Genomic DNA, 27,996 nt, shown 5'->3' with positions numbered 1-27,996 from the left:
ATAGGCTGTCCTGACATATTCAGGTCCTATGAGTTTCATTTTTTGCTTTATTTTTTACCTTAGCCAATAATTTGTAAGAAGCTATGATTCCGCATATCACATCTCAAAATCTATGCTATGAGAATAAGGGGCCTAGGATTTTTGAAATGAAGGAATGACCTTTTCTTCAGCCAAAACTTCAGTGCTATTCTTAAGACTAAGGATTTCTTTAAAGAGAAATTATTAAAAGGATTTGTAGAATAGGCTTCTGGTTCAAGAAAAATATGGACAGGAGTACTGTCAATAGGGTGTGAAAATATAAACCATCCTGAACCAAATGTTATTAGTGCAACATTGTACTCTAAACACTTAAAATAAGGATCAAATTTCTTGTTCTTCTTGTAAGGTAGTTCAGATCCACACCAATCTTATGCAGTAATGTGTGATCTATTAAAATAACATTGTAAATGATCTACAAAAATCAAAATGTGCTCTGCAAACTCCAAGAACATCCATGTCTTCCCTTCTCATTATATATATATTTTGAAAAAAAAAGTTAAAAAAAAGAGTATTTACTAAGAGATAACTGGTTAAATTTAAATTTAAAAAATAGAAGCTTACTTGCCAAAATAGCTCATTTGTCTTTATAACTATCACAAAATATTCATACATTACCATACCCCCATAAGTTCAGAACTGCTAGGGCCAGAACGTATTGTGACAACACTGGACACAAGGAATGAACCATCCCAGGACATGGTGCTAGTTTTTACAACACAATAATGTTAAATTATGCAGTCTGTTTATATAATTTTAATCTGTTTCTGCTTCTTCTATTACCATGTGAGCTGGTAGACATTAAGTGAGTTACTAGAGTTAAAAAACTGAATAAATACAAAGACCTTAAATAATCTAATATTAACAGTACTTAATGGCAGTTTGCTTTGTGATCTCCTGTGAGAGGGCAAACCCACATTCACATGGCAGGGAAAGAGTGATATGGACACATAGAAGGTTTTTTTTTTTTTTTTAATTAATCAGTCTTTTGCATTATTTGCAGTTAACATAAAGTGCCTACAGATTATCAAAAGAGTAATCAGGAATTAGTTGAACATTGAACATTAGAAACTAACATAACATTCATTATTTCGCTTAATCCTGTTCATGGACCCGACAGTATATCAAAAAACAGCACGAGGTGCGAGGTAGCAACCAGGAAGGTATGCCAATAACTGTGGAAAAATTACACACACACAAACACACACACACGCACACACACACACTCACTCACTCACTCACAAAGGGTCAGTTTACAATGGCAAATAAATCTATCTCACAGGTCTTTTGAGATGAGGAAGAAAAACACAATGCTGACAAAGGGAGAATACCTAAATTCTACAGAGGCAACATCTGGGTGTGTGATTCAAACCCTGGACGCTGGATCTACAAAGCAACTGCATTATCCAAAGTACCACCAACATTAAAGAAGTATATGACATAATTAAAGAAAGCTTGGCTTCAGAAAAACATCCTTTACTAGGTTAGGCCACAAGTTCAGAGTCTAAATATCAAAACATTTAACCGGTATGATATGAAACAACAGTATAAAATATTTAGCTAATCATTAGCATGAAGTAATTTAAAATAAATCATACATAAGGAACAGGATTAGAAGTGAAAACAGAAGCAATCAAGCAAACAAAAAAACAGCGTTACAGCAAGCCACAGTGTCTCTCTCTGAATTTGAAACTCAAGGTGCCCAAGGAAAAGTGAGAACGAGATTTGCATTCACAGGTCTAATAATTACTTAAAACAAAGCAATATAATGAACAACCAATTAAGCCATCTCAGCTGGTTTGTGGTACCTCCATTTTATGAAATGTACCAAAGCAGAGTCCAGTAACCAATCAACTGCAAGATGCTGCTGCTGCTTTCATAGAGACAACTATACTGTGACACAAACTTTTACAAGTAGCAGAGCAGGTTTGCTAATTAAAAGTGGCATGGAGATGTATGTGTGAAGGGCCCGAAAGCAAACGAAGCCAGGGTATTTGTAGCAGTGATTTCACACAGACTCAAAGATGTTAGACAATTCTCTAATTAGCTTGGCTGGAAGTTATTTTCGTGAGTCAAGAACAGTAATCCTTCCTGGGGGTAACCCCACTAGATTCTCTTTCTACTGGGCTCTTATTTGAAAATTATGAACATGGTCAGCCTGGCATTTGGAAGGTCCCAAGCTAAGTTGTGAACTGGACACATTTTGCACAAGGCTTCATATTTTTCTTTTGCTGAATTGGATTTTCCACTGGAAAATGAGTTAATGTTTATTGCTAAAGCAAGAAGTCCATACACCATATGTAAACCTAGTACAATGCTAGATATTTAAGAGAAATGGCACGGAAAAGACTGTATACAGTGTATACATGTGCATGTGTAAATACTGTATATTGTGAAGGACAGCTGGGAATCTCACGAAGCTGGGACAACTTCTTAAGGGAAGGACTGGGAGAAGGAGCTTCCACGGGGCAATACGTCCCCTAGGAAGACAGAGGGCAGCCCCCATGGATTGCTACAGCGCCGTGGGGTTGGAGCATGGAAGCTAAACACTGTCAGGGCCCATGGCCACTGTCAGGGGGGTGCAAGGGGAATTGCTGAGCCATCCTTAGCAGTAATGCCACCATACCCAGAAGTGCTGCCACAAGAAGATCACCATACCCCTGGATCACTGAACACCTGGAGCTAGCTACCAATACTCCGGGAGCCACAGTTAGGTGGAAGACGACAAAGCTTGCTGGAGGACATAGACAGGAGAAAGAGACAGAGAAAGAGAGAGAAGAAAAACAAAATGCCGTGTGGTAGATTATGCTTAATACTGGGCTGTGTACCGTGCACTGATGGCGGCGACCAAAGGACTTTTTCTGAGAGATAATTTCAGGTCCCGCGAGATGAGACTTTTTGCCAAGAGATTCTGACAAGTCCCGCCTCCTCTCAAACATTTACAACTATGCCCATGGCCCAATCACTTCTCATTTGTGTGAATGCTATTGTCAGACACAGTTCCTGCGCTCTCAGCTTCCAGAGGGGTTGGAAATAAAAGACAAAGTGTAGAAGACAAAGTAGAACATCGTAAAGAGGTTTAAATACATTGGCGTGATACACAAGCAGAGCAGGTTAGAGATTATGAAAGTACAGTGATCCCTCGCTATATCGCGCTTCGCCTTTCGTGGCTTCACTCCATCGCGGATTTTATATGTAAGCATATTTAAATATATATCGCGGATTTTTTACTGGTTCGCGGATTTCTGCGGACAATGGGTCTTTTAATTTCTGGTACATGCTTCCTCAGTTGGTTTGCCCAGTTGATTTCATACAAGGGACGCTATTGGCAGATGGCTGAGAAGCTAGATTGCTTACTTTTCTCTATCTCTCTCTTGTGCTGACTTTCTCTGATCCTGACGTATGGGGATTGAGCAGGGGGGCTGTTCGCACACCTAGACGATACGGACGCTCGTCTAAAAATGCTGAAAGATTATCTTCACGTTGCTATCTTTTGTGCAGCTGCTTCCTGAAACGACATGCTGCACGGTGCTTCGCATACTTAAAAGCTCGAAGGGCACGTATTGATTTTTGACTGAAAAACAAAACTCTGTCTCTCTCTCTCTCTCCCTGCTCCTGACGGAGGGGGTGTGAGCTGCCGCCTTCAACAGCTTTGTGCCGCGGTGCTTCGTATACTTAACCCTTTGCAGTCGTATTTAATTTTCAACGTCACGCTACATTAGTTGTAATTAATTATTGAAAAAACGCCAATAATTACAGCAGTTATTTTTTTCAAGCACGTAGGAATAACACAGGCCACTTTTCTCGACCAGGCGACTGTGCAAATCGGTCAGAAACTTGCAGGGCCACCAGCGGTGGCCTGACGACCTATAGCGCACTTTTTACTAAGGCCAGTTTTCTGGCCTAACGACCGCAAAGGGTTAAAAGCCAAACCGCCCTATTGATTTGTTTGCTAGAGATTGTTTTCTCTATCTATGTGACATTCTGTGCTCCTGACACGCACTCCTTTGAAGAGGAAGATATGTTTGCATTCTTTTAATTGTGAGACAGAACTGTCATCTCTGTCTTGTCATGGAGCACAGTTTAAACTTTTGAAAAAGAGACAAATGTTTGTTTGCAGTGTTTGAATAACGTTCCTGTCTCTCTACAACCTCCTGTGTTTCTGCGCAAATCTGTGACCCAAGCATGACAATATAAAAATAACCATATAAACATATGGTTTCTACTTCGCGGATTTTCTTATTTCGCGGGTGGCTCTGGAACGCAACCCCCGCGATGGAGGAGGGATTACTGTACTAAAATTTGAAAGTCTCAAAAAACTGATAGTAAAGATTGCATTAGCGCTAACAAACGGAAATTATTACTCCGTGAAATAACGGAACAGTGAAAGAGAATATATGGACATAGATGATATGACAGAAGTATGTAGATATTGTTTGACTTTAAAGTTTAAGAGTCAAAACAGAGACTTGTAGATTGTCTAATTTGTGTTGCCATCAGGGAAAAGTAGTGTTTCTTCCCAATGAAGAGGCATATCCGTGAGAATTAAAAGATTTGTTGTTTGGTCAAAGTGAAATCCACATATGCAAGCAGCAGAGACCCGAAGTGGCTGGTGCATAGCGCAGGCCGTGGGGTTGGCGAGCAAAGCGAGCAGGGGGCAAAGCCCCCTAGTGTATATATATATATATATATATATATATATATATATATAAATAAATGTATTGTTAAGGATGTCCAAGACCCACGCCCGGCCAGGATGCCCCTTGGTACTGAATCCTGGGGAGCAGCCATGGGAGGCTTGTTTCTTTCCCCGGAACACTTGGTGGCAGCCCCCTGGGTTGCATCGGGGCCACAATTCTGGAACACCGGAGCTCATCCCAGTTAGGGTCTGTGGCCACCACCAGGGGGAACTGCACGGCTTCCTGAGCCTGTGTAGGCTGTAATGCAGCCACACCCGGAAGTGCAGCCTGAATTAGGTTAATTATCACCTGAAACATTTGCGGGTGGGCTATAAGAGGAGCCTGCAGCCACTACTCGAGGCGCCAGAGTTGGAGAATAAAGCTGCCTGGGAGGAGTGGAAGAAGAAGAGTGTGTTGGTGTTTTTCTTTGTGTGTTTTGGGGACTGTTTAGGGCCTGTGGGACATGGGGAAGACGTGCCCCACAGCTGAAGAAAATAAAATCTTTCTGTTTTTATTTTTACGTACCTCCGTTGTCAGTCTGTGTGGGGTCAGCGCAAACAGGGCGTTTTTGCCATTATACAGTGCATCTAGAAAGTATTCACAGCGCATCACTTTTTCCACATTTTGTTATGTTACAGCCTTATTCCAAAATGGATTAAATTCATTTTTTTCCTCAAAATTCTACACACAACACCCCATAATGACAACGTGAAAAAAGTTTACTTGAGGTTTTTGCAAATTTATTAAAAATAAAAAAATTGAGAAAGCACATGTACGTACAGCAAATCTCTCCCCCCACAAGAGGTGATCAAACACTGGATCATTGTTACACCTTATTCAAGGACTCCTACAAATCTCTCCCTTGACCAGCTTTTGGAAAAGCAGACCATTGCTCTATATTGCTGCTGCCTGCATATAAACAAAGACTTAAACAGGAAAAACCGGTTTACAGGAACATCTAGAAATGGGACAGTGAAGCTGAGGGGGTCTTACAGGACTGCTTTGAAACAACTGATTGGCAGATGTTTGAGGATGCAGCTGATGGCAACATCAATGAATTCACAGACTCTGTCACAGGATATATCAGCAAGTGCATTGACGATGTTGTCACTAAAACCACCGTTTACATATATCCTAACCAGAAACCCTGGGTAAATAGGGAGATCTGGGCTAAGCTCAAGGCACGGACCTCTGCTTTTGGCTAAGGGGACTCTGATGCATACAAAGCAGCCAGATACGACCTCCGGAGGTCCATCAAGAAGGCCAAACGGGACTACAGGGACAAAGTGGAGTCAAGCTACCACAGCTCTGACACCAACCGCCTGTGGAATGGACTGTGCTGCATCACTGACTATAAAAAGAAAAACACAGTCAGTGCTCAGCCCACTGCATGTCTTGCAGACGAGCTCAACACTTTCTATGCTCATTTTGATGCAGCCAACAAAGAACAGGTGCTATATCCTCAAGGGGGCAGTGAGTCTGTCACTCTGATCCTTGAAACGTCTGATGTGAGAAGGTCCTTCAAAAAGGTCAATCCTCGCAAAGCTCCGGGACCAGATGGCATCCCAGGCCGTGCCCTCAGTGCTGACCAGCTAGCAGGTGTGTTCACCAACATTTTCAATCTCTCCCTGAGGCAGTCAGTGGTCCCCACTTCCTTCAAGGCATCCACCATCATTCCTGTCCCAAAGAAACCGGTGGTCTCCTGTCTGAATGACTATCGCCCGGTTGCACTGACATCGGTCATTATGAAGTGCTTCGAGCAACTGGTCAAAGGTTACATTTGCTCCTCCCTCCCCGACATGCTGGATCCTCTCCAATTTGCTTACAGAGCAAACAGATCGACAGAGGATGCCATTGCGCTAACAAAAAACACTGCCCTCACCCACCCGGAAAGAGGAAATACATATGTAAGAATGCTGTTCATAGATTACAGCTCGGCATTCAACACCATCATCCCCTCAAAACTAATCTTGAAGCTTGATGACCTTGGGTTGGGGACGACCATCTGCAGATGGATTTTCTCTTTCCTCACAAACAGGCCCCAGGTGGTGAGAGTCGGCAAACACACGTCCTCATCACTCATTTTAAACACAGGAGCGCCGCAGGGCTGTGTGCTTAGCCCCCTCTTGTATTCCTTGTTCACCCACGACTGTGTTGCAAAAAAACACGGCACAAACACCATCATCAAGTTTGCAGATGACACAACCATCATAGCCCTTATCACTGACAATGATGAGACGGCCTACAGAGAGGAGGTGCTGGCATTGAGTAATTGGTGCCTAGATAACAACTTGTCTCTTAACGTCAGCAAAACCAAGGAGATGATCGTGGACTATAGAAAACAACTAGGCAGAGAACACCAGGCCATCTACATCAGCGGCATAGAAGTTGAAAGGGTTAACAGCCTCAAGTTCCTCGGAGTAAACATCACCGAGGATCTCTCGTGGACCCTTCACATAGACACTGTGGTCAAGAAAGCTCGCCAGCGGCTCTACTTTCTGAGGAGGCTGAGGAAGTTTGGCATGAATGCTAACATCACCTCAAACTTTTACAGGAGTGTGGTCGAGAGTCTGCTGATGGGCTGCATTACCGTCTGGTATGGGAGCTGCTCTGCCAGCAGCCAGAAATCACTACAGAGAGTGGTGAAGGCAGCAGAGCACATCACGGGCAAGAGTCTTCCTGCCATTGAAGACATTTACCTCCATCGGTGCTTGCGTAAGACAAGCGGCATCATAAAGGACCACAGCCATCCAGCATGCCAGCTGTTCTCCTTGTTACCGTCTGGCAGACGATACAGGAGTCTGGCTGCTCGGACTACAAGACGTAAGAACAGCTTTTACCACCAGGCCATTCGACTCCTCAACAGCAACACCTGAACACTTACATTACATCTACATTGCACTACATCTACATTGCACTACTCACACACAAACTGTACTTGCACACACTCAGAATACTGACTGGAACATGCATCTGCACTTTATGGAATATGCATCTGTACTTATAAAACATTATCTGTGCAATAACTGTCATTTGTACTTGCTGCTCATTCAACTCATATTGCTCTATAACTTCTTTTAAAACATACATATTTTATTTTATATGGCTTGTCTATTTTTAACTTGTAATCTTTTTTAAGCTTTATTGGATCTAGGCTGAGTGACTTGTTTTTCTCGTCATACACATTTCATTGTATGTTGACCCTGTGTTAACCTATATATGACAAATAAACCTAAACCTAAACCTAAACCTAAGTATTCACAGCCTTTGCTGTGAAGCTCGAAATTGAGCTCAGGTGCATCCTGTTTCCCCTGATCATCCTTGAGATGTTTCTGCAGCTTAATTGGAGTCCACCTGTGGTAAATTCAGTTGACTGGACATGATTTGGAAAGGCACACACCTGTCTATATAAGGTCCCACAGTTGACAGTTCATGTCAGAGCACAAACCAAGCATCAAGTCAAAGGAATTGTCTGTAGACCTCCGAGACAGGATTGTCTTGAGGAACATATCTGGGGAAGGTTACAGAAAAATTTATGCTGCTTTGAAGGTCCCAATGAGCACAGTGGCCTCCAATATTCATAAGTGGAAGAAGTTCGAAACCACCAGGACTCTTCATAGAGCTGGCCGGCCATCTACACTGAGCGATCGGGGGAGAAGGGCCTTAGTCAGGGAGGTGACCAAGAACCCGATGGTCACTCTGTCAGAGCTGCAGAGGTCCTCTGTGGAGAGAGGAGAACCTTCCAGAAGGACAGCCATCTCTGCAGCAATCCACCAATCAGGCCTGTATGGTAGAGTGGCCAGACGGAAGCCACTCCTTAGTAAAAGGCACATGGCAGCCCGCCTGGAGTTTGCCAAAAGGCACCTGAAGGACTCTCAGACCGTGAGAAAGAATATTCTCTGGTCTGATGAGACAAAGATTGAACTCTTTGGTGTGAATGCCAGGCGTCACGTTTGGAGGAAACCTGGCACCATCCCTACAGTGAAGCATGGTGGTGGCAGCATCATGCTGTGGGGATGTTTTTCAGCGGCAGGAACTGGGAGACTAGTCAGGATAAAGGGAAAGATGACTGCAGCAATGTACAGAGACATCTTGGATGAAAACCTGTTCCAGAGCGCTTTGACCTCAGACTGGGGCGACGGTTCATCTTTCAGCAGGACAACGACCCTAAGCACACAGCCAAGATATCAAAGGAGTGGCTTCAGGACAACTCTGTGAATGTCCTTGAGTGGCCCAGCCAGAGCCCAGACTTGAATCCGATTGAACATCTCTGGAGAGATTTTAAAATGGCTGTGCACCGACGCTTCCCATCCAACCTGATGGAGTTTGAGAGGTGCTGCAAAGAGGAATGGGTGAAACTGGTTAAGGATAGGTGTGCCAAGCTTGGGGCCTCATATTCAACAAGACTTGAAGCTGTAATTGCTGCCAAAGGTGCATCGACAAAGTATTGAGCAAAGGCTGTGAATACTTATGTACATGTGATTTCTCAGTTTTTTTATTTTTAATAAATTTGCAAAAACCTCAAGTAAACTTTTTACATGTTGTCATTATGGGGTGTTGTGTGCAGAATTCTGAGGAAAAAAATGAATTTAATCCATTTTGGAATAAGGCTGTAACATAACAAAAGGTGGAAAAAGTGATGCGCTGTGAATACTTTCTGGATGCACTGTATATTGTGAGAGGCGGCCGGCAGCTTATCCCGGCCCACACATCCAGGCCGCTAGATGGAGTCCTCCCTGCAGCATGGAGGTGCCCCAGATTCCTGCAGGGCATCATGGGAGATGGAGTTTGACTTCACAGCCCTGCTGGGTGCCATGGGTGCCATCGGGTGACGCTGCAGGGAGACGCAGGGATTTTTATTTTCCCTATAGCCCAGAAGTACTCCCAAGTCACGGGGATGGAAGAACAGAAGTACTTCCGAGCTGAAGAAAAATATAAGGCTTCATCTGACCCTGAAGTGCTATTCAATCACATGGACTGAAGGACAGGAACACTTCCGGGTCAAGGACTATTTAAAGGACTGGTGCAGACCCAGCAAGCACAGCCGGAGTTGGGAGGGTGTGTAAAGGAGCTGCTGGGAGTAGAGGATTATTGTGATTATTGATTACTGTATTATTATTGGAGAATTGTGGTGAGTGCGGTGCTTTGTGCACTTTATTGAAGAAAAATATAAAAATTCTTCTTGGTGCTTTTTACAAGTGTGTCTTGGACACCTGTCTGGTGGGTTTCACGAGGCAACAGTGACCCCTAGCGTCCACAATATATATATACAGTGGTGTGAAAAACTATTTGCCCCCTTCCTGATTTCTTATTCTTTTGCATGTTTGTCATACAAAATGTTTCTGATCATCAAACACATTTAACCATTAGTCAAATATAACACAAGTAAACACAAAATGCAGTTTTTAAATGATGGTTTTTATTATTTAGGGAGAAAAAAAATCCAAACCTACATGGCCCTGTGTGAAAAAGTAATTGCCCCCTTGTTAAAAAATAACCTAACTGTGGTGTATCACACCTGAGTTCAATTTCCGTAGCCACCCCCAGGCCTGATTACTGCCACACCTGTTTCAATCAAGAAATCACTTAAATAGGAGCTGCCTGACACAGAGAAGTAGACCAAAAGCACCTCAAAAGCTAGACATCATGCCAAGATCCAAAGAAATTCAGGAACAAATGAGAACAGAAGTAATTGAGATCTATCAGTCTGGTAAAGGTTATAAAGCCATTTCTAAAGCTTTGGGACTCCAGCGAACCACAGTGAGAGCCATTATCCACAAATGGCAAAAACATGGAACAGTGGTGAACCTTCCCAGGAGTGGCCGGCCGACCAAAATTACCCGAAGAGCGCAGAGACGACTCATCCGAGAGGTCACAAAAGACCCCAGGACAACGTCTAAAGAACTGCAGGCCTCACTTGCCTCAATTAAGGTCAGTGTTCACGACTCCACCATAAGAAAGAGACTGGGCAAAAACGGCCTGCATGGCAGATGTCCAAGACGCAAACCATTGTTAAGCAAAAAGAACATTAGGGCTCGTCTCAATTTTGCTAAGAAACATTTCAATGATTGCCAAGACTTTTGGGAAAATACCTTGTGGACTGATGAGACAAAAGTTGAACTTTTTGGAAGGCAAATGTCCCGTTACATCTGGCGTAAAAGGAACACAGCATTTCAGAAAAAGAACATCATACCAACAGTAAAATATGGTGGTGGTAGTGTGATGGTCTGGGGTTGTTTTGCTGCTTCAGGACCTGGAAGGCTTGCTGTGATAGATGGAACCATGAATTCTACTGTCTACCAAAAAATCCTGAAGGAGAATGTCCGGCCATCTGTTCGTCAACTCAAACTGAAGCGATCTTGGGTGCTGCAACAGGACAATGACCCAAAACACACCAGCAAATCCACCTCTGAATGGCTGAAGAAAAACAAAATGAAGACTTTGGAGTGACCTAGTCAAAGTCCTGACCTGAATCCAATTGAGATGCTATGGCATGACCTTAAAAAGGCGGTTCATGCTAGAAAACCCTCAAATAAAGCTGAATTACAACAATTTTGCAAAGATGAGTGGGCCAAAATTCCTCCAGAGCGCTGTAAAAGACTCATTGCAAGTTATCGCAAACGCTTGATTGCAGTTATTGCTGCTAAGGGTGGCCCAACCAGTTATTAGGTTCAGGGGGCAATTACTTTTTCACACAGGGCCATGTAGGTTTGGATTTTTTTTTCTCCCTAAATAATAAAAACCACCATTTACAAACTGCATTTTGTGTTTACTTGTGTTATATTTGACTAATGGTTAAATGTGTTTGATGATCAGAAACATTTTGTGTGACAAAAATGTAAAAGAATAAGAAATCAGGAAGGGGGCAAATAGTTTTTCGCACCACTGTATATATATATATATATATATATATATATATATATACACAGTGGGTACGGAAAGTATTCAGACCCCCTTCAATTTTTCACTCTTTATCATATTGCAGCCATTTGCTAAAATCATTTAAATTAATTTTTTCCCTCATTAATGTACACACAGCACCACATATTGACAGACAAAAAAATGAATTTTTTAAATTGTTGCAGATTTATTAAAAAAGAAAAACTGAAATATCACATGGTCCTAAGTATTCAGACCCTTTGCTCAGTATTTAGTAGAAGCACCCTTTTGAGCTAATACAGCCATGAGTCTTCTTGGGAAAGATGCAACAAGTTTTTCACACCTGGATTTGGGGATCCTCTGCCATTCCTCATTGCAGATCCTCTCCAGTTCTGTCAGGTTGGATGGTAAACGTTGGTGGACAGCCATTTTTAGGTCTCTCCAGAGATGCTCAATTGGGTTTAATTCAGGGCTCTGGCTGGGCCATTCAAGAACAGTCACAGAGTTGTTGTGAAGCCACTCCTTTGTTATTTTAGCTGTGTGCTTAGGGTCATTGTCTTGTTGGAAGGTAAACCTTCGGCCCAGTCTGAGGTCCTTAGCACTCTGGAGAAGGTTTTTGTCCAGGATATCCCTGTACTTGGCCGCATTCATCTTTCCCTCGATTGCAACCAGTCGTCCTGTCCCTGCAGCTGAAAAACACCCCCACAGCATGATGCTTCCACCGCCATGCTTCACTGTGGGGACTGTATTGGACAAGTGATGAGCAGTGCCTGGTTGTCTCCACACATACCTCAGTGCAAGACACATGACAGCCCGCATGGAGTTTGCTAAAAGACACCTGAAGGACTCTGAGATGGTGAGAAATAAGATTCTCTGGTCTGATGAGACCAAGATAGAACTTTTTGGCCTTAATTCTATGGTGAGAAATAAGATTCTCTGGTCTGATGAGACCAAGATAGAACTTTTTGGCCTTAATTCTAAGCGGTATGTGTGGAGACAACCAGGCACTGCTCATCACTTGTCCAATACAGTCCCCACAGTGAAGCATGGCGGTGGCAGCATCATCTTATTTCTCACCATAGAATTAAGGCCAAAAAGTTCTATCTTGGTCTCATCAGACCAGAGAATCTTATTTCTCACCATCTCAGAGTCCTTCAGGTGTCTTTTAGCAAACTCCATGCGGGCTGTCATGTGTCTTGCACTGAGGTATGTGTGGAGACAACCAGGCACTGCTCATCACTTGTCCAATACAGTCCCCACAGTGAAGCATGGCGGTGGAAGCATCATGCTGTGGGGGTGTTTTTCAGCTGCAGGGACAGGACGACTGGTTGCAATCGAGGGAAAGATGAATGCGGCCAAGTACAGGGATATCCTGGACAAAAACCTTCTCCAGAGTGCTAAGGACCTCAGACTGGGCCGAAGGTTTACCTTCCAACAAGACAATGACCCTAAGCATACAGCTAAAATAACGAAGGAGTGGCTTCACAACAACTCTGTGACTGTTCTTGAATGGCCCAGCCAGAGCCCTGACTTAAACCCAATTGAGCATCTCTGGAGAGACCTAAAAATGGCTGTCCACCAACGTTTACCATCCCACCTGACAGAACTGGAGAAGATCTGCAAGGAGGAATGGCAGAGGATCCCCAAATCCAGGTGTGAAAAACTTGTTGCATCTTTCCCAAGAAGACTCATGGCTATATTAGCTCAAAAAGGTGCTTCTACTAAATACTGAGCAAAGGGTCTGAATACTTAGGACCATGTGATAGTTCAGTTTTTCTTTTTTAATAAATCTGCAACAATTTCAAAAATTCTTTTTTTTGTCTGTCAATATGGGGTGCTGTGTGTACATTAATGAGGGAAAAAATTAATTTAAATGATTTTAGCAAATGGCTGCAATATGACTAAGAGTGAAAAATTGAAGGGGGTCTGAATACTTTCCGTACCCACTGTATATACAGTGGAACCTTGGTTCACGAACGTCTCGGTACACGTACAAATCGGTTTATGACCAATAAGTTCGCCAAACTTTTGCCTCGGTTCATGACCATACACTCGGTATACAAACAAGCCAGTTTCCCTTTCGGTTTGTACATGTTCAGTCTCTCCCTGTGCATTTCCTGTGCAGCGAGCAAGAGAGAGAGAGCGAGAGAGCGCGACACACACACAAGAGAGAGACACACACAGGCAGCCTGAGACAGAGAGAGGGCTGGACTCATAAAGTAGAGAAGGCAGTTAAAGATTGCACTGGGCTTGATTTTGTTTTCACTTCTGTTTAAAGCGATCGGTTCGTAGTGTGCATTGTTGCAATGTTACTGTTCTTGGTGGTTTATTAAATTACGGATTTTTTCAAATGTTCATTTTTTTCCCTGTGCTTAAAACTCATTAAAAAAAAGTGTTTTTAACAAGCGGTTGGTAGCGCTATAGCGCAAACTATTGCAGTGTTAGTTTTCTCTGTTGTTCAAGGTTTTCTCAGTGTTATTCTATGTTTTTACATTTAGTTTACTGTTACGCTGTGCATCCTATGGTTTAATTAACTATATTTGTGCTTAAAAAATTAAAATAAATATATATTTACATACAGTTTGTATGGTCTGGAACGGATTAATTGTATTTACATACAATCCTATGGGGGAAATTGCTTCGGTTCACGACCAAATCGGTTTTGGAACGAATTATGGTTGTGAACCGAGGTTCTACTGTATATATATATATATATATATATATATATATATATATATATATATATATATATAAGGAAGAGAAGGTCTGTGATATGGTTTGCATATTTGCAGCTGGAGATCCACAAAGGGAGAAAAAATGAATCACGTATCATAAAGTAGTTTTTATTCCTGAGCTTTCAACCCCTGCCAGAGGTCTTCATCAGAGGATAATGCTTAGACTTACAAGAATCAAAGGCAATATATAGCAAAACATTACGTGGGGGGGGGGGGGGGGAGTGGCTAAGTCAGTGTGATGGGGGGTGGATATTGGGTGTACAGTTTATTTATTATGAAGATGTTCTTCTTAAGTTTGCATATGCTGGGTTTATGTCCAAGTGTCTGTTGATGGCGTTCTCATTTGATAGCCAAGATTCGGCCAGCTCTCTGGCACTTTTAGTACTGGCCTTAAATTTTACTTGTACATTGTCCCAGTTAAATGTATGTCCTGTTGATTAGTATGCGTGTAGATCAATGAAAGTGAGTCCTTTCTTCTGACGGCGTTGCGATGTTCCTGTATACGTGTTGCGATTCTTTTTGAAGTTTGTCCTATGTATACCGCTGAGCAAGAACTGCATGGAATGCTATAAACTGTGTTTCGTGTTTCTGCTATCGATTTCTTGTTTTTAGCATTAAACAGAACCGTGCGCAGATTGTTTGTGGGTTTGTGTGCTATTCTGACGCCTGACTTGGCCAGGATGCGCGCTGTACCTTCAGACACCTTGTGGTGATAAGGGAGTGAGTGCCAGGTGGGGTGGGGGTTCTGATTCAATTCAATTGTTGGCTGAGTTTTTTGGCGTCTTCTGTGTAAGCTCTGATTAATGAATGTTTTTGAGTATCCGTTTGAAGTGAAAAGATGGAAGAGATAGCGTCTCTCATTCATTTTTGTTTCCTTCGTATTACAATGGGTGTGGACTCTTCTGAATAGAGTTTTAACACAGGTGAGTTGGCATTACAGCGCTTGAAAGATGTATCCATCCATACGTGATTCATTTTTTATCCCTTTGTGGATCTCCAGCTGCAAATATATATATTATATTATATATAAAAATATATATATATATATATATATATATATATATATATATATATATATATATTGTCGCAGGTGGCTGGGTGCTGCCCGCAATCAGCCGCCTATTTAAGGAGCCGCCACCCTGCAATCAAGGCTGGAGTCGGGTAGGAGGTGGATAAGGCAGGTACAGAGGGGGCGAGGAGAGGCCCGAGTGTGTTGTGTGGAGAAGAGAGAGAAGACTGAAGGAGCCAGGACTTTGGGAGACTGGGGGGATTGTGATTGGTGCACGTAAGGACTTGTATATAGTAGACTTTGTAAAATAAACGTGTGGTGATGGATTGGAACGTATCTGCCTGTCTGTGTCCGGGTCGCCCATGCCACAATATATATATATATATATATATATATATATATATATATATATATATATATATATATATATATATATATATATATATATACAGAAACACACACACACACGCACACACACACACACAAACAAAGCACAGGGGTTTGATCTAATCATCCATAAATCTTTATAAATCTTCAAAGTGGACAATTTTTATTTAACAGAGCAGTTTTTTAAAAGGTGTTAAGGTGGCAGACTGGCTAGTGTTGCTACTTTAGAGCTCCAGATTGCTAGGTTCCGTTTCAGGTATAGGCACCATCATTGTGCATTTTACACTTTCTCCTTTTTCCCTTGTGTGGTCAGATTATTTGGTGACTCTAAATTGAAACAGTATGAGTAACTGTGAGTATGAGCTGGAATGGACTAGTGCCCAGGACTGGTTCCTGCCTTGTTGTGAATTGACTTAAGAAAATTTGAAAATATATCAATAGAATTAGCTTTTCTATAGTGAAGAACATTCTGTGAGGCTTCACATGAACAGAGGTATAGTACAATAATTTACATGCAAGTTAAATGTCTTGGTTGCAGAGTGAGTCAGACATGTTGACTGATCTGCCAACCATAGGGCTTACAACACAGTGTCTTAGTCACTAGACTAAATTGCGTACAATTCAAGATTTCAGGGAACAACAGTTTCTCCTAGCAACAATGTGTACTATACAAGAAATGTAACCTGGATGGGATACCAATCCTGCTAATACTCAGCCTTGCACAGAGTCACCAAAATTAACAATAGCAAGTCTTTGGACTATGGAAGGAAGGAAAATGTTTGTGATAAAAGCATGTAACCATGGGGTTTACAAGTGCTTAAGCCAATGAACATCTGTTCCACAGTGTCATCCTACATCCATTTATATATAAAATGTTGGAAAAGCAAAAGATGGGTATTCCAAGTAGTTGTTTAGCAAGTATATAGTAAGGCTACAGAAAAACATTATTCAGTGGTAGCCACCTACTCATAGTTTCATGAAAAGGGGCAGCACGAGGAAGCTAAATGACTTGCCAGCCAGGAAATGGTCACTGACTTTTTAAAGAGCAATCTAAAGTAGAGGCACAGGATGGAATCAGTTACAATATTCTAATTTTCTTGTTCCCTATGCAGCCTTCAATGGGTGACATCTAAATGCTTATGGTATGTATTGACTACTGGCAACAATTGGAAATATGACTAGAGGAACATAGAACACTTACACATCAAGAATAAAGTATATGAAACTGTTTATAATGACGCACTACTTTCAAAGATCCTGATTGTGAAAATATTGTAGCAGAGTATTTACTCCTCCTCCATTCATTTTTATCCACTTATCCAGTTCAGATTACAGGAGGAAAAGTTTCAAGGCAGGAAACAACCCTGGACAAGGTGAGGGTCCTTTGTAAGCACAGTTGCACACGCCCCACACTTACTAATGCCGGACAAGTTACAGTTATCAGTTAATGGAATCTTCACAATTTACCGACAAGCGATCATGCAAACTACATATAGAATTCCAACCTAGACATTGCCTAAGTCAGGACTCTCAAGCTGTGAGGCAGGAGTGTTAACCAATGTTTATTAAATCTGTTTTTCTAAACAAACAGCCTCCATAAACTACTATCAATTCATCAAAGAAGGGTTTCAAATTAAAAGTGAAAGAGACTCTACAATATTTGCATGGAACAGGAGGCACTGAATCTAATGCTCTGCTCAATATGTAAGCTTCATATGCTTACAGAGAAAGAGAGAAGTAGTCTAGCTCTTATATCTGTAACAATCTAAGGATATATTGCAGTGACCTGGAGTGCTCACTTGCTTCAGAAAATGAACGAACCATTTCTGGTGTGCAGATCGCCATTTATTTACTTGACTGGTTGGGGAAAGAGAACTGCAACACCAGCAATGACTACATATGCAGACTAAGGTTGCTGTTGCTGGGCCATATTCTCTTCTATGAGAGAATCAAATCATTTTTATACATCTTGGCCCAAGTGGCTGAGTCGGAAGCATCCAGGTTTGAAAGCTTTAATTCACAGCAATAGTTTAAACTACAGATAACAAGGACATTAGATGATATGATTTTAGACTGATGAGACCTAAAATCGGTCCATATTTCAACTTTTTACTTACTGGGCCATTCAGGTGATTGAAAAACAGAGTGTGTTGTCTAGTAAGGGACCAGTCTGTTTCTTAAGTCTATTGACTGAATTGACTCTCTAGTGTAATTGGCAAAAAGCCTTATAGCAATAGAAGGTTTACGTAGACATATCAGCAGTTCTGAAACTCTACACTGACTGGGTAATGCAATCTTGTACCCAAGGAGATTCAGCAGGTATTCCATATAAAGATGCTGCCTGTAATTCAAAGTGAAATAGGGTTGCAAAAGACAGTAAAGTGAACAGGCACAGAAAGCTGGCATTGGAACTGAATAATTCTACCAAAATATCCTTACAGTTCGTACGTTACCAGCAACCAGTCTCTTCCATTCCCAGCTTTCTGTATAATCACCATTGCACATCCAAGAGGTTGGCCTTAATGTTACTGCTTAACTGTTATAGCAATGCATTAATTAAAGCTTTTCAAGACCCGTTGAAATGCTACGCATTGTTGCTATGCAAGTGCACAACCCCCTCCCTTTTTGTCATAGAAACCTCCATCTTTGCCAGTCATCTCCAGAGGACACAATTCTATTATCCTTCAGCCAGGATATATTAAATAACAATAAATATACTTTTTGGTTTGTCATGTAATAAAACATTTATTGTAACTCGATGTACTTTGCATTCATACACATGTGCACTCACAAATATAGATATATGAAGAGCATATAAACAGTTCATAGTAAAATTTAAAGGCATTTATAAAGTTAATTTCCACCCCTTTTTGTCTTCAGATTTCCACCTAAAAATCAACACCATTGTTCTCATACTTTCATCCCATAAGGGAAGGTGTTACCGATTTGCTACAATTCTAAATATAGATGCAGAAGTATCACAAAAAATAAATACATGCCAAGAAAAAAAAAAAAAACCTTTCTAGTTAGTTTAATATGCAAGACAAAATGATGGAAAACATGCAGGAGGGAAAGAAAAGATACACAAAGTGTGTGTTACAAATGAGCAGCCATAAGGGTGGACATAATGGAAGCACTACTCACAGGGATGTCAGTGACGAGCCAGTGTCGCCAGAATTTTCGCGTGGGACTGTTGCGACTCGGAGCATCTGGGTCTACCATAATCAGAACGTATTTCTTTGCCTGAAAAAGAAAAACAAACACAAGTGCATAATGTAAATAGATCAAAATAAAATGGCTTTGTGAGAAAAAAAAAAAGAAAACGACTATGAGGCTGGGCTAGGAGCTTTAAATTGCAATTGGCAATTATATCATAACATTTTTAAATTCACTTAATCCAATTTAGGGTCGTAGGGGACCAGAGTTTATCATGGGCAGCACTGGGCACAAGACAGAAAGAAAGTTTGAAGGCGATGCCATCTACTGCAGGGTCCACTTACATAGATATTTACCTGGTGCCATTTAAAATTGGTAATTAACCTAACAGACATATCTTTGGGATGCAGGAGGAAAGCCAGACTATCCTAAGAGAAATAACACACCACACTTGGGGAAAACATGCAAAATCCATATTGAGAGCAACAAGTCACAGGATTTGAACCCAGTACCCTGGATTTGTGTAGCAGTGCTAACCACCGTGCAACCTATACATAATCATTAACCTTTTATGGTTAGTTTTATGCAGAATGTTGGCACAGTGTTTAGTGCTTGCTGTCTCATGCATCTATTGTCCTGGGTGTGAACGCCAAGCCCAATTGTTGTCTGAGTGGAATGTGTACATTTCCTAGTGTTGTTGAGTAAGTGTTCCTCCAGGTACTCAAGTTTTCCTCCAGTATCCCCAAAGATGTGTAAGGTGGGTGGATTGGCAACTCTAAATTGGCCCCAGTGGGAGTGTGTGTGGGTGTGCCTTCTGATGAACTGGCACACTACCCAGGGCTGTTTCCTGCCTTGCACTCAAGTGCAGCCATGATAGCCTCCCATGACCCTGAAGAATGTATGTATGTATGTAAAACCAATTTGTTATTTCATATTTTCTCTCTCACAGGTCATATCATTTTAACCAAAGTAGGACACATCTGTAGCTTTCAGCTTGCTTCTGTAAATTTACCACTAATAGGCATGCCCAAATCACACTGTACTGCCACTATATGCTGCACACTATAAAGTTGACTTTGCTCTGATGTCTAACCTGCAACCTCCTTACTCTTAAAATCTTGTCAAAATTATCACTGTCACTTTCTAACCCAAACAGTGACTAGGCAACTTGCAATGATTTATGCTGCATTCTTTTTCCTCCTACTACCTGCAAATCAATTTTCAACCAAATTGTCCACTTTTCAGATTGAACATCATAGTTCCAAAATATGACACCAGCTCTGTGGGTCTGGTGAATTAGTTAGCATGTGATCCGACAGAATTAAGGCAGTTTAAGTTTACAGCACGTGATTCTTGAAACAACACATTGGTATTTATTGAATCAGACAAAAAAAAATCACATTAAAAGTTAGGTGGCAGTGAAGTCCACTTTAGGATTTCAGCAGGGCTACCACAAGATATTCTAAAAGATGTCATCAGTTATTGTGAGCGAAATTCTAAATAGGAGAAGAAAGTTGGACTCTTGTAGACAGAATAGCTGGCAGGATCCAACAGCCCCGACTGGCTCTCTGTGCCTGCATTTCAGCAGCATGCAAGCAGATTGAATGAGCGTGTGTACAGGTTTTAGAACATGCTGGCACTTAGCCTAAAATCTGCTGGACCATATGATTGCTTTCTTATTTTGCACATTCCCAGTGAAGCAAACGGACAGAGACATCACGCCCAGCCTTTCTGATTAGACTTGGCACGCTCAGAATGAACACGGCACTTGAAATCTTCTCCATTAGCGCTTTCTGTGATGCCACAACAGTGCAGGATGGGACAAGAAGTTGTCATGCTGCAGGCCAAAGCCAAAAATGGCCCACTGGTGCCGCAGTAAAAGATAGATGAGCGTAGTCTATGTCTGCATTTAGGCTCTTCATAAAAATATAGGATATGCTTAAAAAGGAGTAGATAATAATAATGATAATAATAAAAACACATCTTTGAATATTATTAATACATATTAAGAGATGAATACTTAATGAACTTACAAAGAATGTAGGCCAAGATTATGTCTTTCATAGATTGCTGCTACAATAAATTCCAGCTCTCTTTCATGATAAAAAAGTGAATCAAATACACTTGAGAATGTATAGATGGCCTAAATATGACCACAATATAAAAAGTGGGGTTATTCAAAAGGCTGGAATTAAATCTAATTCCAACCTGACAAAATTCAACCAAGTAGGAGGAAATTTAACGTTGCACAATCTTCCGCTCATGTGCTCAAGTGAAAGAAGTATAAGGAGAGTGCAAATCTTGGCTCCTACAGGTCTTAATATATATTTTTTCCCCGATTAAATCTTTTCATTTCCTCTTCTTATATAAGTACATTCTGGTTAAGTAGCCTATGCATAAGAGACAGATTGCCCCCGTAGCCAGTGCTCACTTGAAGCCATCTGTATAAATATGTATTTAAATGAAATAAAATGAGCCCCTCTTCCCACCTATTATTGCTTACAGTCTAAATGCTGCACAAACTCTTACATTTATCTGTTGCTTTAGCAGGCACCAAAGAATTACAGTAGCTGAAAGGCTGATCATTTACAGATTGGTTGAACTAGCTACATGGAGAGGCAGCCATCCTTCCAGAAGGACCCTGTTATTTCAGTAGTTTTCTGGAACAATCCTAATAGGGTTTTGGTGCCCCAGCAGAACTGCTATGGCTGAATTAAATCAAACTAGTGTGAACAGGAGAGAGGGGCTGGAAAGATGAAACAAGAAAGAAGAACTGACATATTGGAGGAGAAACTGTAAGAAGCTAGCTAGATATTTTAAACAATGTAAGCTCAGTTGTGATGTTGAAAAGGGGTAGAGGGAATGTGAGGAAAGATCTAACTTGTCTCAATGAGTATTTGTTATTTTTGAGAAATTCCCCAAACTCTTGACAGCGAGGAAATTTATTTAGGCGCCCCGGAGTTGCCCATTTTTAGTGAAACAGTACACATGCCAATTTATTCAGGAATTAATTCATATATGTGTCTCTGTCTCCCATCTCAGTGGTCTTCAAAGTTCAGAAAGTATCCCTTTGACAAAAGTCTTCAGATGGAAAGTGAATTATAATCTTGCGGGACTCAAATACAGTTACAGTTCTTCTTCGGAGACTTCCTTTAACATGGATTTTGACATCTTTTACATGTTCTACAACTCTGTGATAGTCAGCTTAATTCTCTATGCTGTCGTGTGCTAGGCCGGTAACACCGCCTCAAGACTAAGTCAACAAGCTAATTAAGACACACTCAGTTGTGGGATGCACTCCCAACCCACTGAAGGTAGAAGTGGAGGAGAGAATAAAGATAAAACTGAAGGCTATTATGAAACAGTACTTTCAATTACTGAGTGATGTAAAAAGTACTTAACAACCACACTTGATTAAAACTAAAGATACTTTTCTGGAAAGTGACCCAAGTAAAAGTAAAATTTGCACTGAGCAAACTATTCAAATAGAAGTTTTAAAGTACCTGATATTAATTTACTTAAGTATCAAAAGCACAAGTAAATTTTAAAGCCCTATCTGTTTTATATATACTCAAAAAATTCTTACAAATGTAAGATAATTCAGACTACCTTCTTTTTTTGGTTGTAGATCAAATTAAAATCAATGAGCTATGAACCAAGGAACTTCAACTTGCAGCAGCATGAGCAGAGATCTTAATGAGTGCATCAAAATTAAATGGGTAGGCATACAGGCTTTATGTTCTTTAAGAAGGAGTTAACCTGTTATGGAGAATCTCTTATGTAAAATAAATTTTTGTAATGCAAACACTTAATTAAAATTAATTTAAATGGTAAACATTCTTAAGTATTTTCTAGCCCTAAAAATTACCCTTATTTGTGTCCAAATAACACTGAAGTACATTAAAAAATAGACAGAGTTAATGATAAGATTAGTCATCAGAACAAACCACAACAAAACCTAAATAATATTTAATAAAGTGCTTTACCTAGACCTTATTACATTAAGGTTTACATTCAAATAAATGAACTTTCATTTTTTCTTAAGCTTTTCCAACTAGTCTGTTTTTAAGCTGTGATGCCCAGGATAATACATGTGACAACATGAGTGCACCAGAGCTCCTGAACGCACAAGTATTCCTCTCAGCAGACAACGAATCAGCCTTGACCTATTTGGCAGGCTGCAGGGAGGGCAGTGTCTGAACACTGCAGCATCAGCGGCAGAAATAACTGAGACTGGGATTTGACGCTTCAAACATCCAGTCCCACCCCAAACAATTTGTTGCCCTATTTAAGGCTGAGCTTCCCTACACTGTCAGTATCTGCTACTAATTTTAAAGGAGAAAAATACACACACACATATCCTTTATAGCTCTGGGCATCATGAAAACTTTTTTCTGACCTAAAAGCCCTTTTTTATTTTTTTAATACTACACCCTTCCAAAAAGAGTCTGGCACATTGTTTAATATGCTTATTTAATATATTGATTAAACAGGAATGTGTGTGCTTGTTTAAAATTCAAATTCACACTGTTGAACTTATTTCAGTCCAATTTTGCACAGATTCCCCATTTGTGCATGGGAAGACTACAGAATTTTTTTTTTTAATTTTGTTGGTTCCAAGGCAGCTTCAGGTCCCCTACTAAATACTTTATAAAATAAAATTCTCAAACTTGCTTAATCAAAATCAGGGTTATGGGAGGCCTTAACAAGCAACCCATAAACAGGTACCAATCCATTGTAGAGCTCACTTATTCATATACAGTACTTACATTTAAACTGGGTAAATTTGAAACAGAGCAGCAAAAAAAAAAACATAAAGCATATTAACAACAAAAGTGGTATAACCTGCTTCATCCAGTTTGATGGGCTCCTAAAATGCATTTCCAATGTAAGTTGTAAATAGAGAAAAGACTGCAAACAGCAAATAATACTATGAGTTTCAAACCTACAATAAAAAATTACAAATTAAGCATGACAATATATGCCATTTTTTACGGGGGGGGGGAGGGAATACGGTTGTTCTTAAGGAAATGCTAGAAAGGTGTCATGTATTGTATAAAGCAAACAGACATTTTAGACCATAACTTTACCAGTTTAACCCCCACTTCTAACTCACTGAGTGACTTTCAATATGTAACAAAATCTGATGGTGCCGCATAAATATACATAAAAAACGGTAATGTTCTTTGGTACATATAAAGCAATTAGGATGATGTTCTCTATAGAAACAGTCTATATACATTAAATGCTCTGTGTTTGTTTTTATAAAAAAAATCTTTGAGAGTTCTGCTCTATTTTGAATGTCAAAAACACTTGGCATGTGACACTTGCCAATTTCCAATGCTACAACCAAAAGTGAAAAGGGAAGATTGTTTTTTTTTAGAGAATACACTTTTCAGTTTTCAGCACAACCCATTGAGGCTTATCGCTTTATGTTGAACTGAAAGCCAGGCTTCTAGTTGACTATCACGTAAAAGGCAGGACATATAATTGACATTACCTAAAGGAGCAAAAGAACAACTCGGGAGTCCAAATGATTAGCATAGTGTTTGCAAATCAAACTTGTTTAGACTAACAATGTTAGAAGGCATCATTGTGCACAAAGAATAGATAGAAGTGTTCCAAAGGCAAACTATTTCACAACAGAACTGACCTTATGTTATTCATTCATTTATTTAGTTTGTGAACCTGTTTATTGCAGTACTCAACTGTAGCGGACCAGAGCAGACAGCACTAGGCTCAAAAAAGTCCATCCATCCATCCATCCTCTTCCGCTTATCCGAGGTCGGGTCGCGGGGGCAGCAGCTTGAGCAGAGATACCCAGACTTCCCTCTCCCCGGCCACTTCTTCTAGCTCTTCTGGGAGAATCCCAAGGCGTTCCCAGGCCAGCCGAGAGACATAGTCCCTCCAGCGTGTCCTGGGTCTTCCCCGGGGCCTCCTCCCGGTTGGACGTGCCCGGAACACCTCACCAGGGAGGCGTCCAAGAGGCATCCTGATCAGATGCCCGAGCCACCTCATCTGACTCCTCTCGATGCGGAGGAGCAGTGGCTCTACTCTGAGCCCCTCCCGGGTGACTGAGCTTCTCACCCTATCTTTAAGGCATCACTGCCTTACACCCTATCTCAAAAAAGTAACTGCACAAAAAACAAACACATGAAGAAAAAGAGAAAAAACAGTAACTCTGCACAAAAAAAACAAACAAACACAGTAGCCGCAAAAAAGTAACTCTGCACAGAAGGCAAATCCAGAAAGAACATACAAACTCTGTACAGATCTGTAAAGAAATTAAGGGCATCTTTACAAATTATGCCATAATACATGTTATTGAGCAATTCATATGATACTTATTTGCTTAGTTAATTATTTTTAATCAGCCAATACAATAAACAAAGTAAAGTACAGATATGCATGATTTAAAATATATCAGGCAAGTTCAATTCAATTATCCATCCATCCATTATCCCACCCGCTATATCCTAACTACAGGGTCACGGGGATCTGCTGGAGCCAATCCCAGACAACACAAGGCACAAGGCAGGAAACAAACCCTGGGTAGGGTGCCAGCCCACCGCAGTCAATTCAATTAAAAGAGCATAAACCAAATGACAATGGTTTTCCTTCATAGGTCCAACTTTAAATATTTATTGCTAACTACCATACCTCCATTGATGTATTAGGTACAGTATATAGGTGTATAGGGTCATTATTTACACAACACAGCAAAAGTCTTAACTTCCATGTTTTATCATATATTATGAGTGCATTGGTATCTGCTGAAATGGTAGATTTAAAAGTCAGAAGTTACAATGGAAGAAAGGAAAAAACATTAAATAAAAAATGTTAAAAAAATAAAACAGTAAAAATAATCATCAAGGATAACTCATGTATTTTCTACTATAATGCCAATAAAGTATAGTATATCTGCTCAGGATGACCGCCAGCTCTAAACTTCCTCAGTGTGAGTGACTTGTCCGTATGTTTGCCTTTCAATGGATTGTACTTCTATAGCTGCTTAATTCCTGCATAGCAAAAAAATGCTACTAGCACATGGCTCCTTATAATCTCGACCCTGAACAGGATAGGCAGGCTGTGGACCAAAAAAAGGATAGGATGGATGGACGGACGGCAAACATAAAAAACGCAGTTTGTTCTGTTTCTGAAGCATAACAAATAATCAGATGGCAGCCTCAGAGAACATCCATAATAGCAGAGCTGTGCATTCAGCACCACAGGAACACCACAGATGGAGCCAGGCGGCAATTTCTATGTGGCTTTCAAATTAGCAATATAAGAGTAGCAATAATAAAGCAGCTATCTAGTACAAAAAAATACATTTTTATTTAATCATTCCATAGGTGCAGCTTCCACTTATTACTAGATAAACCTGCATCTTTCATATGCAGGTATGCCTCTAAAAGAAGCTGTGAGGGTGCTGTAAACATTGTAATTTCAGCATCTACATAAATTTATTTTCCCTATCAGATTCGCATACAGTATATGTGTGCTGAGACTTGAGTAGAAAGTGAGCAACAAAAATTCCTGAAAGTATAAAATAAGCATAAAATAAAAACCTGGATATTGCCATATATCCATCAATTATTTAACCTGCTTAATTCAGGTCATAGTTATAGGGATAAAGTTATCTATTCTATCTATACATAAATTCACTGAACAATTTAATTTCACAAATGAACTCAAACTGTACATAATTAAGATGTTAGAGAAAAACTGAAGTACACAGAGAAAGACACATGCAGAGGTGGAGGGACCATAGAAATGTGATACAATCAATGACCAGGCTGAGAGCTGTAAGGCAGTGATGCTAAACTCTGCACTCCTGTGTCACCAATGTAGATATAAGAGCTTGTGGCAACAGTCAACTTTCTCTTAGCAACTTCAAATTCTACACCTGTTTATTTTAAGATATGGAGAATCCCACTCGACTTGAATGTTCTCTAAATAAATGTTGATGCATTTTGAACATACAGTATTGTTAGCAATGCAGTTTTTGGATAGCATAAAGTAAAAGCTGAAAGTAATCCAGTTGGTTGAAGACACTTGAATTAGACACCAGATTCAGATTTTTTTTTTAATTTAAAAAGAAATATTATCAGACTCTGATCAAGTGAAATAAATGCTGATATATGTTTACAATGAGCTATACTTAGCTATAGACTATAACAGATTGATTTCTAGTGCTAGTTCTATTATCCACAAGCTTTTCCTGGGAGAGCTTCAAGCACAACTCTCCAAACAATGGGCTCAATACAACAAAAAAATAAATAGATATATCATAACTGGTGACTCACCACTGAAGGTCAGTTGATATGCAAAAACTAATTAGCATTTTCTTTTAAAACACACTTTTATACAGCACACTACACTCGCTAATGATGGTCCCTCATCCATTTATCTAATTGGAATATTTAATTCTCCAAGCGCACAATAAAAATAAAAAGGAGCAGCCTTTTGCCCTCCCTGCAGTCACCGACATGTGTGGAACTCAACGGCTGCAGCTGGGAACTAAGAGTTGAGTGAGTTTAAGTTCCAAAGGACAGAGGCAGGTATTGTTAAAAACAACAGATGATCTGAGGGTATTCAGGGTGATTTTGGCTTGTATTAGGTTGGAAAAGAATTTTCTAACATATGCAAAGCTAGAATGTTAGTTAGCAAGTAAAGAACAGAATCTGTGTTTAAGATAAATCACATGACAACATATGGTTCACAGATACATCAACAGCATTAAACGCTCAGATCAAGAACAGCCAATAGGCAGAAATCCTACTTCAAACAAATGTGAACCATAGCCTTGGGGACACAAGGGGCTCAGCATTCAGAGGGAGTGTAATGAATCGAGGAGGCAGCAGGAGTCAAAGGCACATGAAGATACAGAATCTGGAGAAGGTAAGACCCGAGAATAGGATTAAAGGTTCATCTTTAGGTAAATGGTATAGACATCTTATGACTTAAGACAGATGCAAATTCTGTATTCATCTATTCTTTACCCAAAGCATATCTTATGCATTTCTTTTCTTTTTTTCTTACCCCAAATCTTTGAATCTCATCTTCAAATTGTAAAAAATGGCAGTCATAAGCCAAATTTACTCCATCCTCT

At 40.4% G+C, this 27,996-nt stretch overlaps 1 protein-coding gene across 1 annotated transcript in view; it reads right to left on the bottom strand.

Moving 5' to 3' along the window:
• LOC114650147 (phosphatidylethanolamine-binding protein 4) overlaps window positions 1-27,996 on the bottom strand; it is a 701,255-nt gene that overhangs the window by 278,760 nt on the left and 394,499 nt on the right. Inside the window, exon 4 of the mRNA XM_051935655.1 lies at window positions 18,870-18,968. Within this exon, the coding sequence (XP_051791615.1) occupies window positions 18,870-18,968 (99 nt within the window). The remainder of the gene's footprint in view (window positions 1-18,869; window positions 18,969-27,996) is intronic.

Source organism: Erpetoichthys calabaricus, chromosome 1 (assembly GCF_900747795.2).
Source record: "Erpetoichthys calabaricus chromosome 1, fErpCal1.3, whole genome shotgun sequence".
Lineage (NCBI taxonomy): Eukaryota > Metazoa > Chordata > Cladistia > Polypteriformes > Polypteridae > Erpetoichthys > Erpetoichthys calabaricus.
Note: the sequence above shows the minus strand (reverse complement) of the source record. Positions and strands in the feature narration are given on the sequence as shown.